Source organism: Galleria mellonella, unplaced genomic scaffold, assembly GCF_026898425.1.
Source record: "Galleria mellonella isolate WM207_F2 unplaced genomic scaffold, CSIRO_AGI_GalMel_v1 utg537, whole genome shotgun sequence".
NCBI classification, from domain to species: Eukaryota; Metazoa; Arthropoda; class Insecta; order Lepidoptera; family Pyralidae; genus Galleria; species Galleria mellonella.
Genome location: NW_026442112.1, coordinates 4232232 through 4250992, shown reverse-complemented (window position 1 = coordinate 4250992; position 18761 = coordinate 4232232). Strand labels below are relative to the sequence as shown.

General features: G+C 31.6%; 1 protein-coding gene across 1 annotated transcript in view; it reads right to left on the bottom strand.

Moving 5' to 3' along the window:
• LOC113519268 (CUGBP Elav-like family member 3-B) overlaps positions 1–18761 on the bottom strand; it is a 981529-nt gene that overhangs the window by 289308 nt on the left and 673460 nt on the right. The window contains exon 3 of the mRNA XM_052898765.1: positions 13489–13537. Coding sequence (XP_052754725.1) covers positions 13489–13537 — 49 coding nt within the window. The remainder of the gene's footprint in view (positions 1–13488; positions 13538–18761) is intronic.

The window sequence follows — 18761 nt, the reverse complement described above, 5'->3', positions numbered from 1 at the left end:
AGTCAACCTAGCACAGTAGCATAGGAAGTAGTGAGGGGCCAGTAATAGTGTTAAACAGAAATTAAAACAAATAATAATAAATATTTACGTATATATAATGTGAAGAATAAAATTGTTTCCACGTATTTCGCGGTACCCTGGTGACTATTTTACGGAACCCCTAGTTTCCACAGAGCCCCACTTTAGGAATCGTTATTCTATACATATTTAACATAAATATGAAAACAAGTTCTCAACACCCTCCGTAAATGTTCCGTTTGCAACAGACATGCGATTTTCTAATTAGTCGACGTTGTGCAATCCTAGTTTTCATTCAAGTTTTATTACACAAAAAGTACCAGTTGGGCGCTTGTATTTAATATTATAAAATAAATCTTGGCTAAAGCAGTTAATTTGATTTAAAAACTAAACTTCTACGATAATAATGATAAAATATCTAAGCGATCAATCTTTAAGTAGGTATATCCTTTAAAAAAAAAAAAAATTAAATTGATTTATAACTAACAATGTTATGAGGTAACAGACATAATTCAAAATTAAAATTACCTTTATTTAACTATACTTGTGTACAAGCACTTTTAAATGGACATTTTTTTTAAATATTTATTTTAAATAAAGAAATATAATCGATTTGAAAGTCTCCTTGTATTTGAAACCGTTTGAAAATAAAACTATATAGAAGAAAACTCTTTGGATTGAAAAAAAATAAGATCCAAATTAATACAGAATTGTCATAGATAAGTCGCAATATAAAAAAAATACAAGCGAATCGAGAACAAATTGCTCAAATGTAGTGTTGCTAGTGTAAAAATGACAACAGAACTCCCTCAAAAGCAACATGTCAATATAAAATATTGTGCACAATATTATGCCACTTGTAATGGCTTGGAACACGCAAAACAGCCAAAAAGGCACCATTATAACTCCATTTGTTATAGATGTTACATAATTTATTCACACATACTCCCCTGATTTGGTTCAATGAATTATTGAAATGCATCAGGAGAATGAATGCTTTACAATTTTGTAAATTAGGAAGATAGAACGCTAAATAAACTTGGAGCAAAATAATTTTTATCTATTATACAAAAAGCTATATTAAATGTAACATAATTAAAACCAGATTGCATAGAATGGGACACTTCTTTCTTTCCCATCGTGTCGTAAGAGGCGACTAAGCGAACTTAAAGGTCGAGGGATGGACAGCAGCGTCTCTCTTAAAACATGACCAAAGGCCAACTGTGGATGTCAACTTAACTGCTAAGCGTGGCAACTACTGACAATACCTTATAGGAAAGGTGCTGCTGAATATAAAGCAGTGGACAGTTAATAGCTGATATAGTAAAAAATAAGGAAGTATCTATAATAATATTATTAAAGTTTATTTGTTATAGATAAAATCAAAAAATACTCAACTGATTTTAAAATTCTTTCACACGTAGAAAACTACATTGTCAGCGAGTAACCTAGACTTATTTAATTATTAATTATTATTTAATTAAAAAAAAAAAAATTGAGATGCCCACGAAACTTACAAAAATGTATCGCAAGGCTTTAAAAATTTGCATATAAACGTTAATCATCATTATCGTATCAACCACTATCTGTCCACTGCTGACCATATACCTCCCCCTTTTGGGGGGGTTTTTGCCAGTAGTTGCCGTGCTCGGTACGTGGGTTGACAACCGTAGTTAGACTCTGGTGATGTTTCAAGACGGACACTGCTGGTCATCCCCCGACCATTAAGTTCTGTTTGTCATCTCTCACTACATTAACGGAAAGGCAAGTATACTTACCAATCCCAACAATCAAATGTCGAAATCCTTTAAACGTTTTCGTCCCAAAATCTAAGAAAGTGCTATAGAGAGAGTAAAATCTGTGTCGAGATATTCGAATCACTCGCCAATCCATTTCAACTATAATCATTAAGATCGGTCCGCGTTGAATTTAAATAACTATTTAGCAGGCCAATAAAGGCCGGGGTTCGTTGGGTACGTGCAGCAGATGTTAATTGCTTGCAGCCATTTAATAATAACGCTTAGTTGAATAGGGAGTTGGGTTGTTATGACTTATATCGAGTTCAGATGTTGATCTTGCTAATACTTGTGATTGGGTTTTCACTGCCTACGGGGCAGTTTTAGTATGAGGGCAAGTAAACAAACGGTATGGTGATAGCTCAGTTGGACAACGTTTGACTGCGGTCAAGGAATTTAAGATTGAAGCCCAGTCTAAACCACTGAATTTTTAAATCCACGTTTGGATCATTGATAATTAATTAATAATTAAAAACAACCATAAAAAAGCTGACTTCGATTGTGACGAAACCCGTAATATTGAATTAAAACTAAACTACTAAATAGATTTTGATAAATTTTGATTCAAATCCAAGGGTGTTCTTTTAAATAAAAAATGGATTTCCTAAATCAGTTTAGAACTAGTTATGTTAGTTTCTTTTCGAAGTCTATTGAAAATATTGTCATTTGCTCCGTAGACTGCGTGGATTTGGTGAGCATGTAAGGCCGTCGTTTAGTAAAACACATCAGAGGCTCTTTTTATAATGAAGACCATAAAACTGTAGTAGTAGAAAACGAAAACCTTGAACGTTAAAGAAAAGAACAAACAGAAATGTTGATTCCAACAGTCATAGGGTCTCCTCTAATAGTGGTCAGTATGTAGTCGAATATCAAATGTTGATAGTCACACACATTCCAATGGTAGCAGAATTTAACAAAATAATTCTAATCAACTAACTTCGTACATTGTTCTAATAGGCGTACAACATATTTTTTTTCTGTTTTAATACATTAAGATAAAACTAACACAGATGTCAGTTCTAACGCCATGATATCACAGACATCTGATAACTCAGGAAGCAGTGCCCGGGATACATTTTCGACTCTTTGAAGCAATAGTATTGTTGAGATTGGGATCTAAAAATCATTTTCAAGCGACATCATTATAAAAGACAAGGTATGCTGACTCGACAACTATTTTCGTAACTAGAAAGGCGAGTTTTTCTGAGTACTGGTACTAAGTAATTTGTGTGTATAAAAATCTGGACCATTTTAAGAATAAAATGCAAGTAGCTCTGTATAAAGAAAATCGCAATGAATCATGGTTCAAATGACTTGAACAAGGGTTTTGATTTTGACCATATATTTTTTTAAAGATTTACAACACTGTTTCTTTTATTATCAAATTACGCACATGTAACTCTAAAAAAAAAGATAAAGCATATGTCCTTTATCCCAAATAAGATGTAAATTTCAAATTTTATGATTTTTCGTAATAATACAGTTTTTGGAATGTTATTGTCATTTTTTAATAATATTTCTATAATTTTTTCCACAGTCATCTACTACTATAATTCGCATTCACGTTATATGTTATTGGTTTGGTTTGATGCACACACATTGTTTGAGTCCAAAGGTATAATCCGTTAATTAATTAATTTGTGCTCTCATGCGATTTGAATGTTGATATGTCTGCGTTTGAGCTCTCTACTCGAGTTGCATTGAACTCGCTTTGTAAGAGGTTCGAGGTGTATTGCAATTAATAAAATGGTCTGCAGTATTGCAATAATGCTATTGCTTTTATATATATGAGATAATGAAAATGAAAGTATTGGGGTCAACTCTGTTACGCCATTCTTTAAACCTCTGTCTTAAATTAATATTTTAATAAAACCGTAATAAATTTAAGTAAAAAATTATTATAAATTTAGTTTACAATGGTCCATAAAATGGGGCTTTCGCGAGACTACCTTCAATTTTTGTTTTAGAAACCGAGCTTCAGAATCGATCTCATCGCCTCCCATTATCAATCCATTTCAGTAATGTAGCAGCAGGTACTGTATGTCAGACTCCTTTTCGTTTCTCATTCAGATCAATTTAAGACACTTTTTTTTTAAATTGTCTCGAGTTTGGATGTTTTATCGCGTTAGTACATTTAAGTCCAAGTACAGTCCCGACAGTGTATTTAAAAATAATGCAAAAGTTTAAAATTAGCGAAAGCACAATTATGTAAGCAACGTACAATATATAAAAAAATATAAAATAATTGTACATGTCCAAAGCTACCCCAACAAGATTTTGATTAACATAATTAAGGATCTAGATTCTGTATTAGAATTGACTAGGACATTTTTTCAATTTACAATGTATTTGCTGTTATTACTAATGTATTTTGGTTTTACGTGTCGTTACACGTCTCAGTTGATTTATTAAATTCAATGTTAACTAAAACAAAACCACTGTTAGTTGTCTATTTATTTATTAAGTTCACACAAGTAATCGTTATTTACTTAATTAGACTTGACAATCCATTTATGAACTAGGTTGGAAGATAAAGATCAACTCATTTCTAACATTTCGTACAATCATAAGTTTGTAAACCTTTTTGCTTTTGAGGTAATTACCAAAGTTTACAATACATTAATACGAAATTATAAGCACATTGAATTTATCAACAAACATAAAAATATCTGAAGTGCCAGTTCGAGTTTTGTCGTGATCATTCGAATCATTATTATTAAGCACGTCGCATTTCGTAACATTGAAATGTAAAACTTCCGAGCTACGCTCGGTCGGATGGCTCGCGTGATTGTTCTCGCACACAATAAACAAACTTTACAACCGTTTCATTGAGTAAAGAAATTCGGTCGCGTGCCGCCATATTTACAACATAATTCTAATGAGTGTTGACATCAATTAGTTGTGTTTGTTGAGCAGTACTGTTGTGTAAACTCGCCGTCGACATTATACCGGTGTTAGTAAAATTAAATTGCTGATATACATCGAAATGTTGGGTGCGTTTTATGCCGCCATCGTCCCTTGCCACCTTTGGATATTGAAACGAAAAAGCGGCTATGGGTGTGCCGAGTAGAATCTATAAAAGTTCCTTATTAAATAAGTCTACTTGATAAAATGTGGCAACTAACATTTTTATTATAAGGTTTTCACCACAGGGAGACTTTGTACAAAAGTCGTTTGCTTGGGTTCCTCGATTCCATTCGTGTTTCTACGGTAAAGAAATTGTATTTGCATGACTGTTTCGATTTGTTTGGATATGGCAGTGAATTTACGGAGTACAGAGTCATAATACCTTAGTCCTTAGGAATGGTAACACACGGGAAGTACAGTGGGCGAAACAGTATGTCCATGGTACTGTTCGTGTCTATAGGAGATGTTTACCATTTTCCATCAGATAGACCGTCAGCTCTTTTCTCGTAAGGTTTTGCGCGATACCAAAATAAACATACAAACAGACAGACAAAAATCTAAAATTAATAGTTTCACTTCTGTTGGTCTTATTAAGACCTCTCATATTTGACACCCCTAGTGTTGCAGGCGTTTAACGGCTACAGTGACCGTTTACCATCAGACGGGCTGTATGCTTGTTTGCCACCTTTGTGGTATAAAAAAAGTCTCTCAGTTGCAATATTTACAAAAAGGCGATGCCAAAATCAATGAAACTGCTTTTATTATTTTTTAACAGACATTAATATCTTTTTTTACTAATATAATAAAATTGTTATTGGACAATGTCTCTACATGGAAAATATTTAAGAAAAATAACATAATAGGCTTTAATAGTAACAACAGAAGTCAAAAAATCATTTTTAAACATTATGTATCGTTATATGTATTTCTATCTTTATGTTTGTTCCGGTATCATCCAAAAACTGCTAGGTCAAATTTTATATGGTTTTCACTGTTGTGTACCTATTTAAAGATCAAATTTTTTATACCATAAAGGTGGTAAAATACATATAGCCCATCTGATGGTAAAGTCACCGTAGCTTATGGACGCCTGCAACACTAGGGGTGTACGTGCACGTTGCAGACCCAGAAGAAAAACTTAAAAACTCTTGTACATTTTAGTTTAATATGTCATTAGAAGTGTTCTGTGTTATTGGGTTTCCTACTTCTAAAATCCTTGCATACTAAATAGCAGTTAAAAAAACTAGCTTAATATAATATAAATTACAAATGTATCTTATTTACAAATGTAAACTATGTATGTAACAACATCAAAACATTGTTACGGCTTTGTTTACATCAAAAGTCAAGTACTGGAGATGAAGACAACACAAAATAATCCCATAACATCATAGATTATAGTATAAATTATTCTCAATAGGTATGTTACAAACTGACTCAAATGCCACGCGAAACTTTACTAATAGTGTTGTGACTAATTGATGCGCGCGTAAAGGGAGTTATCGATACTTTATGAATAATACAGTCGATACATGACGGTTTGACAGGCTCTCGATTATTGGATTGGGTGTCTGAAACCATTACCGATTGACGACTCCGATTTATCGTGTCAAGGTTGTGAGGGCTTGATTTCTTTTAGTGGCGGTGTGAAAAGTAAATTGGCGTTCACTTTAAATTGATTGATTCATGATGGTCGTGGGGTCCTGGCATAGAATAGACTACCTTTTCCTTTTCTGTGGGTGTCCTAAGAGGTGATTAAAGGAATTTAATGGTAGAGGGATGGGCAGCAGCGTCTCTCTTAAAACATCTTTAAAAGCCTAACTGCGGTTGCCAACCCGTCTGCCAAGCATGGCAACTACTGGCAAAACTCCCATTATGGGGAAGACCTATACTCAGTTGTGGGCAGTTAACGGTTAATATGATGTTTTTTTTTATGCAACTTAGAATGGCAAACACGCTGACGGATCACCTGATGGAAAGTGGTAACCGTCGCCTATAGACATGAGCAGTACATGAACTGTTTCGCCCATAATACTCAGGTGTTATTCCTCTGTGCCCTGTAAATTTACTGCCATATCCCAGCCTTCAAACTGAAACACAGCCATGCAAACATAACTGCTTCACGGTAGAAACACGAATGGCACAGAGGAGCCCAAGCAAACGACTTTTTTATAAAGTGTCCCTCTGGAAAATGATATGATGAGTGATCAAAATGAAATGTCAAAATGAATTTGTAAGATTGTAAAGAGTTAATTAATACCGGCGATATGTTATGCTGGCAATCGCAATGTCGGGGAGATGGGGTGACATCCCTAAGTGTTATAGGTAGTCGATGGGTAGAGATGGCATGATATTGTACTTTGTGGCGAAATATGAGGGAGATTTATATTCAGTGGAGAATTATGGAGGGATTGTAATGATATGGTGATTTATTAAAATTATTATTGTTAAAATTAGAAAAATAATTTAAAAATGTCATCATCATTACCAAATACAGAATTAATTATTAGTATTTTATATATTTTTTTTTTACATTTGAAGAAAACTTGCGATTTCTTATAATAAACTCACACAACCAATCCGTTATAGATTTTATTATATATAAAAAAAAAGGTTACTATCAATATGTTTTAAAAATAATTTGTATTTAATAAATAAAAATAAAAACAGACGTATACAAATTTAATTTCATTTGTGAAACACAAATATTTTTTTGACGGCTTGTAAAGCAAAGTATCAGTTCGGAACAGTAATTACAAGTTGAGCTTGGACAGGACGCTGGTAATCCCCAATGAATGATTTTGTACGTAAATCATTTTGTCGATATGAGCGGCATTTGGGTCGCGTCGCGTCACTCGCATTCACTGGCGAATAATCGATAATATTTCCAAGTTTAATCACTCGATCCCGTGACTAACTTATTCCGTGTTTAAGTTTCATTAATATACCAAGGGATTAGGGATCTATTTGACGATGCCCACTGAGTGTGAATTATTAACGTTTTGAAGTACTGTGCTGTCGGACATCTTTATTTGACGCAACGAAGTGTAGTTTTGATTTAGTTTTATAAATAAAACTTAATGTGAATATAATTTACGATACGAAAAAAACATTCAGGGTCAAACTATTTTCGGTATTGTTCTATAAATAGTTTGTTATTATAGGTGTGTATTAGAAAAAAGTAGATTACAGTAGTGCAATATGTCAACAGAATGATTTGTTGTTGTATTCGTATAAATTTAACCTTAACCTTACAGTATATTTTCTCCCACATACTGAGTAATAAATGCATAATATGGCAACTCTATTTACACACATATAAGACTTATTTTTGGTCAAGCATTTATAAGAGGGAACTATCTATAACATAATCTAAGGGTGTATTATATTTATTTATTTATTTATTTATATATATTCTTTATTGCACTTGTAAGTTACATATAAAATAATCTATTTATAAATGTTGTGAGCAAGGGTGGACTTATCTCTGACAGAGATCTCTTCCAGTCAACCCAGTACAGTAAGAAAGCATTTCGTTAGCGGGCAGCTGAAGTGCCACAACTATTAATACATAAACAAATATACAGTTAAATAAAATATTAAAATATATAATAAAATATTAATACATACACTATAAATATTATTTCTCACCGCAAACAATTAAGGACTTAATATCTATAACTTGCAAATCGTTTTAACAATATTATTTGTGGGAGCTGGTGCCTGTATTAGGTATTAAACCTGTATTACAAGTCACCAGGACCTATAAATATTTGAGAGCAGGTAAAAAAATATATATATAGATTCTAAAAACAATTATTTTAGTTTTTGTATGATAAGTATATATTATAGTAATATTTGCAAAGTGTAATAAAAAATTGCATTTTTTATAGAAAATATCAATTTTGAATATGCGCATTGGTGAAAAATTTTTATAAATGTTAATACAGTAGTAACTGTACCTTAATTTGAACGTACTTTTTAATTTTTTTCTACGCTTACGCTACGTGATCTATGTATTTGGCTATAGTGGATTGTTTTTTAATATTTTTTGTATTTAAACACTTTTTTATTAGGATAGTGATGAAAAAATTACTGCAGTAAAATGGATGTAGTAATTTTAAATTATTAATTTGATAACATAATATAAGCGATTTCGAAAAGTAAAGTTTTACCATCCATGATTTTTTTTTATCTTCTGGAATTTATGTTTTTTTTTTTTTACAGACGATAAGTTTTAAACTCCACAATCATTTTGCCGCGATTAAAGTCGCTGTTTTGTAGAGGGGGAGAACTTTTTTAATTCTTTTCGTACAAAATTCAACGAAATACGATACGTAAATAAACAATAAATTAATATAATAAAATATATGTCATTGCAGAAATTGCTATTAGATCATAATTAAGTACGTATATAATTATTTAATAATAAGAACATATTTTTGACTAGCAGTTTATTTAATGAATTCCTTTTCTTGTTTAAATAATTAAAAAAATATAATAATAATAATAATAATAATAATATTTATTTGCTTTAAACATGGTATACAGTGATGTTATAATTATATTTGAGAGTGCACATGTCTTGCTAAAATCATATAGCATGCAAATTAAGTTTCCCATTATCAATCATCGTTAGATATACAAAATTTTTGTTAATACTAAATGTCAAAAACTTCTACCAAGATAATCTTTTACGTCATAATAATTCTGTTCCTTTAACCAGTTATATAATCTTTTCCCAAATAAAGTGACATTCAAATCTTTAAATTCATTTGGAATTTTATTATATATATGAACGCACATAGTAAGGCAGTTTCTTTTATATTTGTCTGATCTTGGTATTTCGGTAAGTACAAGTCTGTCCGGATCTCTTTTTAATCTATAGTTCATATCACTTGCTTTTTTAAACAATGTTCTATGTTTAATTACAAAATTACAAATTTCATAGATATACATTGATGGTAGAAACCAAGGCTCTTAAATAATGGTTTGCATGATACACCAGGCGGAAAGCCACATATAGCCCTAATGCACTTTTTTTGGGCAATAAATGCTCTTTTTATCTCTACACTATTACCCCACATTATCAGTCCATAGCGTAGAATTGATTCTATATATGCGCGATACGTAGTGATAGCAGTTTTGGTATTCGTCACTTTTCTTAACTTTTTAAGTGCATATACAAATTTATTTATTCGAGTGCATATGTTGTCTATATGTAATTTCCAGTTTAAGTCTTGGTCAATAATTATGCCTAAGAATTTAATTTGTGTTGCCTATTTAATTTTAGTTATGTTTAGTTTGAAATTTTTTGATTTATTGAATTGAATATAATTCGATATTATTTATTTTTAAATATTACACTCTAACCATTTTATAATGCTGTCAATTGTATTATTTATATCTGTTTCATGATTATGGATTGAATTGTCAGATTTTTTATTAGATGTCACAATTATGGTGATATCATCTGCGAATAATATACATTTATGTTTTGTCACTTTAATCAAGTCATTTATATATAACAAAAACAAAATTGGTCCTAATACACTTCCTTGAGGGACTCCACATTTGTTCTCTCTGTAATTTGATGTGTAAGACTTTAAGTCATTTTTACTAATTTCTTCCAAGAGTACACATTGACTTCGGTGGGTTAGATATGAGGTTATCCAGTTTAGCGCAGTTCCTCTTATTCCTAGTACATCTAGTTTTTGCAATAAATGATTATGGTCAACAAAGTCAAACGCTTTTATATATATACGCTATATAAATATCTGATGAATATTATTAAAGTTTGCTTAGAAAACTATTAAACAATATTATAAAATTGTGGGGTATTGACAGGTAGAATTTTATAGACACAAATGACATTAGCTGTCATTCAATTTGACATTTGGAACAATAATGACCTCGGCCTTATGTCAAATAAGTTTGATTGATTGATATGTATAATTCGTAAAACAAAATACATCTCTCTTCCTCTTTTTTTATAGAATCTCCATTTACTACAACTTATTGGTTATTTTTTCTTTTTAAAATAAAAAAAAAAACTGTCCTACTTCTCTTGTTAAAGCATACACAACAACATTTACAAAAGTCTGTTACAATTTAACTTAACTTTTAATCTTACATGATTATATCTTTATAAACTTTTACAATTACAATATCGTCAAGATGTCAAAGTTGTACGTTACTTAATAAAAGAACAATTAAGCATAAAATAGTTGCAAATGTAATAAAATAGATAGATACTCTTTATTGTTTTCTCTATAAGATTACAATAGTAAATTTGTTATAAATAAAACAATTACAAGAAATTATTACACTAAGAAAACAATGGGCAGCCTTATCGCTAAGAGAGATCTCTTTCAGACAACCTAATACTACATATATACTCTAAACGGTTGGAAGTTAAACTATAACCTAGACATAATTATAAGGTAATTTTTATCCCAACCCATTTGGACAAAGTTGTTCATAAAATAATTTATTTTGATTTAAATGCTAAACTAATGAAATTTTTTATAAAGTTTCTATAAACCCAAACTGAAAGTATGTTCTTTCAGATAAAATAGAAATTTTCAAATCGTTTTATAACAACTGATATTGATATAAGGTAACAAACATAAATACAACTAAATTGTTAACCTCCCCTTTTTTTGAAGTCAGATAAAAAATAGACCAGTTCACTTAATTAAAAAATGCTAGCGAATTAAAATGGATCTGAACGAGGCATCGCAAGCGTGGTGATCAAAGGTACCCAATAAACAATGAGCTCGCGTTTCATAAAGTAAATCACCCTTGAAACAAAGGAGGTCTCATAGATGCGATATCGAAGTACTGTTTACTTGTATATTGTAAGGCCTTTGAAATTATAAGGTTCTAACTCGTTCCGGCTGGTTTTATTATTTGAATTATATATATAATTACTTATTAATTTTATTGGATAATTTTCATTTAAATAATAGATGTACGGATTAATAATATTTTTATTAATGACTACTTCTGATGAAATAAATAGGTAAAGAATTCATAATAATTACACGAATAATAATCATCGTATTAGCTCTTATCTGTCCCCCATAGATTGCCATAAGTGATAACATAAGTCCTGAGCCACCTGCATTGATTCAGACATTATAAAAAAGCATATTCTTTTTTTTAAAAAAGGCCGACAGCACCCTTGCATTTCTCCCAGTATTGCGGGTGCTCACAGGCGGCGGTAGTCACTTACCATCAGGTGAGGCGCCCTGTGTTGTTAAAAAAAGTACCTAAAGAAGCATCAAACTATTTTCTAATTTAATTTACTGAAATACGGAAAATAAAATACTAGGTGGCTTGCCGTTTAGGGGCTTCAAAGATATAGCCTGGAATAGAGCTGGCTGGAAGAGAATAAATGAAATAGTTGCCCCGAAAAAAGGAAACTTTTAAATAAAAAAAAATAAAAAACTGATATACGATTTTTATATTTTTTAATAATTTAAATATTTTGTCAAATAAATATCCATAGTTTTTACAAAGCGTTCAACTAGTACGTTAGTTAAGTTCTATCCAATAACTAGAAAAAAAAAACTCATGAATTTACGGGTGTATCCATGAGTTTTTTGCTCAGAAAAATAGTGGCTTTATTCATTATAATATTAACATAAATAAATTCTATCGATTTCAAATTTAAATCAATTCCAAATTTAAATCAATTCCAAATTTAAAGAATCCGCGAGGATATCGTTTAAAATATACAAATAAAAACATTCTAATATTTATACTTAGAAATATTTCATTATATTTTTTTTTTTTTAATTTCCTTTATTTGCCGACCTACTTCTTCGACAATTTAATACGTTACTCTAAGGTTGTCTCGAAGAGATTGCCTTCACCATCGCCTTATTAAGCCTTATAAGACAGCCTTATTGTACTTATACAAGAGTCTCTATTGTGTCTATTGTTTGTGCTCCTTTATTCTCTTCGTTGCATTATGCAAATAAAGCGAACCCATTTATTCTTTCATTAAAAAATACGGACGAATCGAAAACTGTATCTTTTACAAGTTACTTAAAATATCTACATTCATTGAGCAATGAAATATGAATGTGATTAGAAAATTTTGGAAATTGATCTCAAAGTCATTATGTTACAAGTAATAAAACCATTATTTTGTAATTTTTTCATTTTAATTTACTGTTTTTTTTTTAAATAACATTCGTTTTTGTTTTTTTTTTCAGTATTTTTTTCTTAGTTTAAAATTTTTTTCGTGTTCAAAACAATCTGTCAATTTATTTAAAATAGAAATAATAGAAGTGATTGTATTTAGGTATGTAATTTATTAAATGTATGATATTCATACAACGAACTGTGCTCAGAAGAATTGTTCAACATGATACCCACGGCCACTTTCTACGATCGTACGGCTCGCCATCGACAGGGATTTCACCCCCATATCTTAGAGCCTAAATGGTCGTGTACAACGTGGTTTCAGAGATGTTTCCTCCCACGAACGCTCAGGTTATTGAATGGGCATGAGGTTCTTCAAAGAAGGGGTAAAGAGGTTTAGTTTAGTTTATAGGGTTGGCAAGGCGCACGTAATGCCCCTGGCATTGCAGGCGTTCATAGGCTACGGTAAGCCGCAACAGGTGGGTTGTATGCTTGTTTGCTACCTCAGTCGTGTAAAAAGAATTAAAATTAACTCTAAAATATGAATAATAGAAAATCCTAATAATAAATATTTATCTTCATTAATTGTGCTACAACTATCATAGTAAATTACCTCCTCTATTTTCGCTGTCCGCTGGTTTCACCTGTATTGCTCGGTTCATCTGGAAAGAAGAAAAATGAAGTTAGATATATTTTTTGTTATAAAGTTTGCATTATATGAGAATTTTTAGCGTGTTAATAGTTATTCAAGTTATTCAGCGTGCTATGGAGAGGGCTATGCTCGGAGTTACTTTGCGTGACAGAATCCAAAATGCGGATATCCGCAAAAGAATCATAGAGACCGATATAACTTCTGTAATTCTATAATATTATAACTAGATTCGTTATATTTCCTTGTATGCGCCGTGTATATATTATATATTTATTTTGTTATAATAAATAATTTAATAAATAATAAGTCTTGGATAATTTAGTGCAATATAAGTTTTTGTATTTTAAGCACGTAAAAATATTAATTCACTCTTGCACCACCTACCTACTTCTATCTGTTCTCTTTTAACTAAAGGTTACCTGTAAGAGATTGCCCTAGCGATAAGACCGCTTTTTGTACCTTTAAGTATATATTTTAATCTGTAATTTATGCTACTTAATTTCACTTGAATTGTGTAATTGTCATTGTACATATATTTTTATGTTTCTAGTACAATAAAAAGTTAAATAAACCAATAAAAAATTCGAAGAATAAGCAACCTAATATGATATAATATAGATATCATAGAATCTTAGATTATATAGATAGAGTGTCTCCATACAAATGCTTCGAAAAAAGCAGGTCAACATTTTCATAAAATTTTGATATATAATAATAACTATAAATATCACTTATAACTGAGTGATTCGTTTATAATTTCTATATTTATTTTATCTTATAATTTCTGCATTTTTTTTAATACGTGAATACTCATTTTATCTATTAAATAATACGTCAAGATACATTGTATAAAAAATCGAGTTAGCTAATTTGATAATTATATTATTATTATTAATAATAATAATATATTTTAATTATTATAATTATTAATTCACTCTTGCGCCACCTGCCCATTTCTATCTGTTCTCCTTTAACCAAAGGTTGTCTGTAAGAGATTGCCCTAGCGATAAGACCGCCTTTTGTACCTTTATATGTATATTTCAATCTGTATTTACGTTACTGTATTTCACTTAAATTATTAACTTGTTATTGTATATTTTTATTTATGGTGTATAAAAGAGTTAAATAAATAAATATATAATAAATAGCAGACAAAAATTTGACCTGTTTTTGAGGAAATTTGAATATACTGCGCCCATAGTTTTGTGTTTATATTCCAAAGAACTAAGGTATTATGCCTCCGTACCAACAAATTCATATCCTATCCTTCAAATTGAAACAACCGGTATAGAGTATTGAGTATGAAATACAGAGTACCAAATACTGATACAAGTATGGCTTCGCGGCAGACACAGGAGTGAGACATAGGTACTCAAAGACTGACTTTTATGCAAAGTATTTCTAAGTATTTCCCTTTCTTGTAAAACAAAATTGTTTTATAAATAAATATTAAATTGTTTTACTTGTATTATTAGGACTATACTGTTTTTTTTTTTTTAATGAGTGAAGATGGAATGGTAGACCCGCCTGTGTTATCGGTATACGCTGGCGGGGTACTAGTGAAGGGTGACAGGTGAGGATGAAGGCAGGTCAATTAGTCCATCAAGATTAATTCTACTATTATTTAGAATTAATCATGATAGTTTTCAGGGGGAACCGTGTGGAGGTCGACTTGATAGAGTGTATTGCTAGTAATGGGAAAATTAGACCCTATTACTAACCCCCCCCCTCCACCCCCGACTAAGTACGCTATACCAACATCAATTGTCTGATTGACAATGGGAATTTACATAAATTCCATTTCGGCCGACGCTTACTTTATGGAAGCCTAATAACAGTTAATTTTCGCGCGTTAATTTATTCTAAAATAAACGATTCCGTTGACGAGTTTGCATAATTAACTGGATGCTGCGTGAATGCAGGTTTGGATTTCCGCTGTATACGGCTTCGTCGGTGATGTCCATTGAGGTTTACTCGACTGGCGGTTAAGAGAGGAGGGTACTGTTATTGGTATTGTAAGTCGGTCTGCTTGATGAAAAGTGGTACCTAACAGTTATCAAAACGAACGAAACGTAGACACTATGGAATTATACTGTGATGCCTATAATACCCTTCATACGTTGTCAGTCCTGAGAACTATGATGTTATAAATAATTAAAAAATTTAAAATAAGAAGAAAATTATTCGCTTATTTATTTCATTATATTTATTTTTTATTTATAGAAATAGCGAGCTTCGAGAATATACTGTACAGAGGAATAACATCTGAGTCCTTAGGAATAGCAACGCATGGGGGTATCATGGGCGAAACAGTATACTCTGTTATGTCCATGTTACTGCTCATGTCTATAGGCGACGGTTACCATTTTCCATCAGGTGGGCCGTCAGCTTGTTTGCCATTCTAAGTTGTATAAAAAAAATGTAATACGATATTCATTTTGTTTAATTACTTTATTTATATATACGGTATATTTATACATAAATAAAGTATTTAAACAAAACTTGGCTTCCTTTTCAACCGTCCCTTCATCAAGCTGTCTCGTAATCATCAACCAAATCCTCGTGGTTGATTCTTGTTGAATTCGCCACGAAGGAGGAAGGCTAACTGACCTGGTCGGGGTGAAAGAGATTGTTAGTAATGGGGTCAAATATCCCCATTACTAGCAATATACCCTGTCAGGTCGACCTCCACGTGGTTCCCCCTGGAAACCATCGTGGTAAATGCTAGTTGTATTTGTCAGGATGAGCTTACTGATCTGCTATCATCCACGCCTGTCATCTTTCACTGGTGCCCCGCCAGCGTATACCGATAGCGCAGGCGGGGTTACTATTCCGAGTTCACCCATTAAAAGCAGTACATTGAATACTCGGGAGATCATTCGATCGTAATAAATTGTCGTTTAATTCAATTCTGTTTTGTTACTATTAATTCGTGTCGACGCTCGTACAGTGACCACGTAATAATTGCCAACTGGAAGTAATTAGAAAGTGTCTGTTTGCGATGAATAAAACAATGATATAATGGTAGGTGTTGCGGGTGAATCGAGACGACGAGATCGGTAAATATATGTATATAAACCGTGAAGCAGTTGTGTTTGCATGGCTGTGTTTCGGTTTGAAAGGTGGGATATGGCGTGAATTTACAGGGTACAGAGGAATAACACCTGAGTCCTCAGGAATGGCAACGCATGGGGAGTATCATGGGCGAAACAGTATCCTCTGTTATGTCCATGGTACTGCTCATGTCTATAGGCGACGGTTACCACTTTCCATCAGGTGGGCCGTCAGGTTGTTTGCCATTCTAAGTTGTATAAAAAAATACATATATATATATATATATATATATATATATATATATATATATATATATATATATATATATATATATATATATATATATATATATATATATATATATATATATATATATATTTTTGGTTTTTGGTGAGTGCATTGGTAAATCTGTAAAGTTCACCGAAATTACGTATATATATATTATATAGAAATAAATAAATTGTCGAAGAGAAGGGATTTGATACTTTCTTTGCAATAAATAAGCTCAAAAATATTATATTTAGGTATATCGTATATAAAATATACTCATTCATTTATATATTAGGTGCATTAAAAAAAAATTCACGTATAGAATGTGATATATTATATATTTAATAAAACCACAAGAAGTCAAGGATGGTGTATATTATGTTTCATAAGAAAGCGCCATTTCTTTAACTATTTAAATTATTAACGGCCATGTAGTTTTAGACATAGTACATTTAAATAAATACATGTTAACAGAGATTTAAAAGATTAACTGTTAAGTTTGGGGGGGAAAGGGATTGTTAGTAATGGAGACTGAAATTCCCATTGCTAGCAATATACCCAACCAGGTCGACCTCCTCGCAGTTTCCCCTGGAAACTATCATGGTTAATTTAGCATGATGAGTTAACTGGTTTGTTTTCATTCTCATCTATCACCCTTCACTGGTGCTCTGTAAGCGTATCCCGTTAGCGCAGGCGGGGTTACCATACCATTTTCACCCATCAAATAAAAAAAAAAGTGTGTTTATTCTGTGATATCCGAAACCACTTTTTATTAGAAGAGCCATCAGATCGTTTGCTATTCAAAATTGTACTTATACAATTTTTCTTAAAAAAAAGATGAATTTATCGGTTAATTTATGAATCATACTAAATAACAATTCGGTTATTACGTCAATTTCTATTTGTGTAACATTATTACAATTATAAATAAGGAATATGTGCGAACGGGCCGTAACAAAATCCAATGTGGCGCGTCATCATAAATTCAAAATGGCGGCTGGAGGCGCGCGTAACATCTAGCTCATAATATTCGCGTAACATTCCACCCGGAGTATCGTCTAATTTTTGGGGCATTCACTTTCCTTTTTCACAAATTTAACAACACCAAAGCGCGGGGAATCTCTCGAGCGGATATCACGGGTAGCAGTTGACACCCGAGTTCGTTTATTTACATTCGAGAGATTTGTCGGACACAGTTTACCGTCGCTTCACAGAGGTGAAATTTAAATTGAATTCATAAAATGTACCACGGTGGAGTGCTAAATGATTTTCCTTAAGTAGTTGTAAAGGTTGAAGGGGATGTTATAAAAATATCTGAAATTTCCGCTTGTAAATTTTCGTGTAATGCAAAAAATAATTGGCAGTGAAGAATTTTTAAAGGTACGCCGCCGTGCCCTTCGTGCTTCGTAGCGGTCGGACAGCACTAAAAGCCATTTCGTCTCGATGAGGAGAGGAGAATTAATGAAAGATTTTATTATGAGTTACAGTTCTATTTCATCTATAACCTCGTTGAATTAATTAGTAGATCAGTCGAGTAATTTATATCTAGATTATCTATTTTTTTTTTTATTTAGGATCTCTTTACACCGGTATATAGATATACTGTTTTAATCTGCAATAAGATTTTAGTCGACACACAAAATTAACTTGGATTGTGGGAAAATTTGTTATTTTGATTTAAAAACTAAACTTCTGGAGCGATTTTGATAAAATTTCTATAGGACTAAGGTAAGTATGTGTTTTCAGATAAAAAAAAATCCTAATTAGTTTACAATTAAAGGAGTTATGAGATGACAAATTTAAAATATACAACTCAATAGATAACCTCCCTCTTTTTAAAGTCGATTGAATATAGCAACACCTGCATCTTTTTTTATGTACATTGGCACATATTTGGTGTTTATATTTAA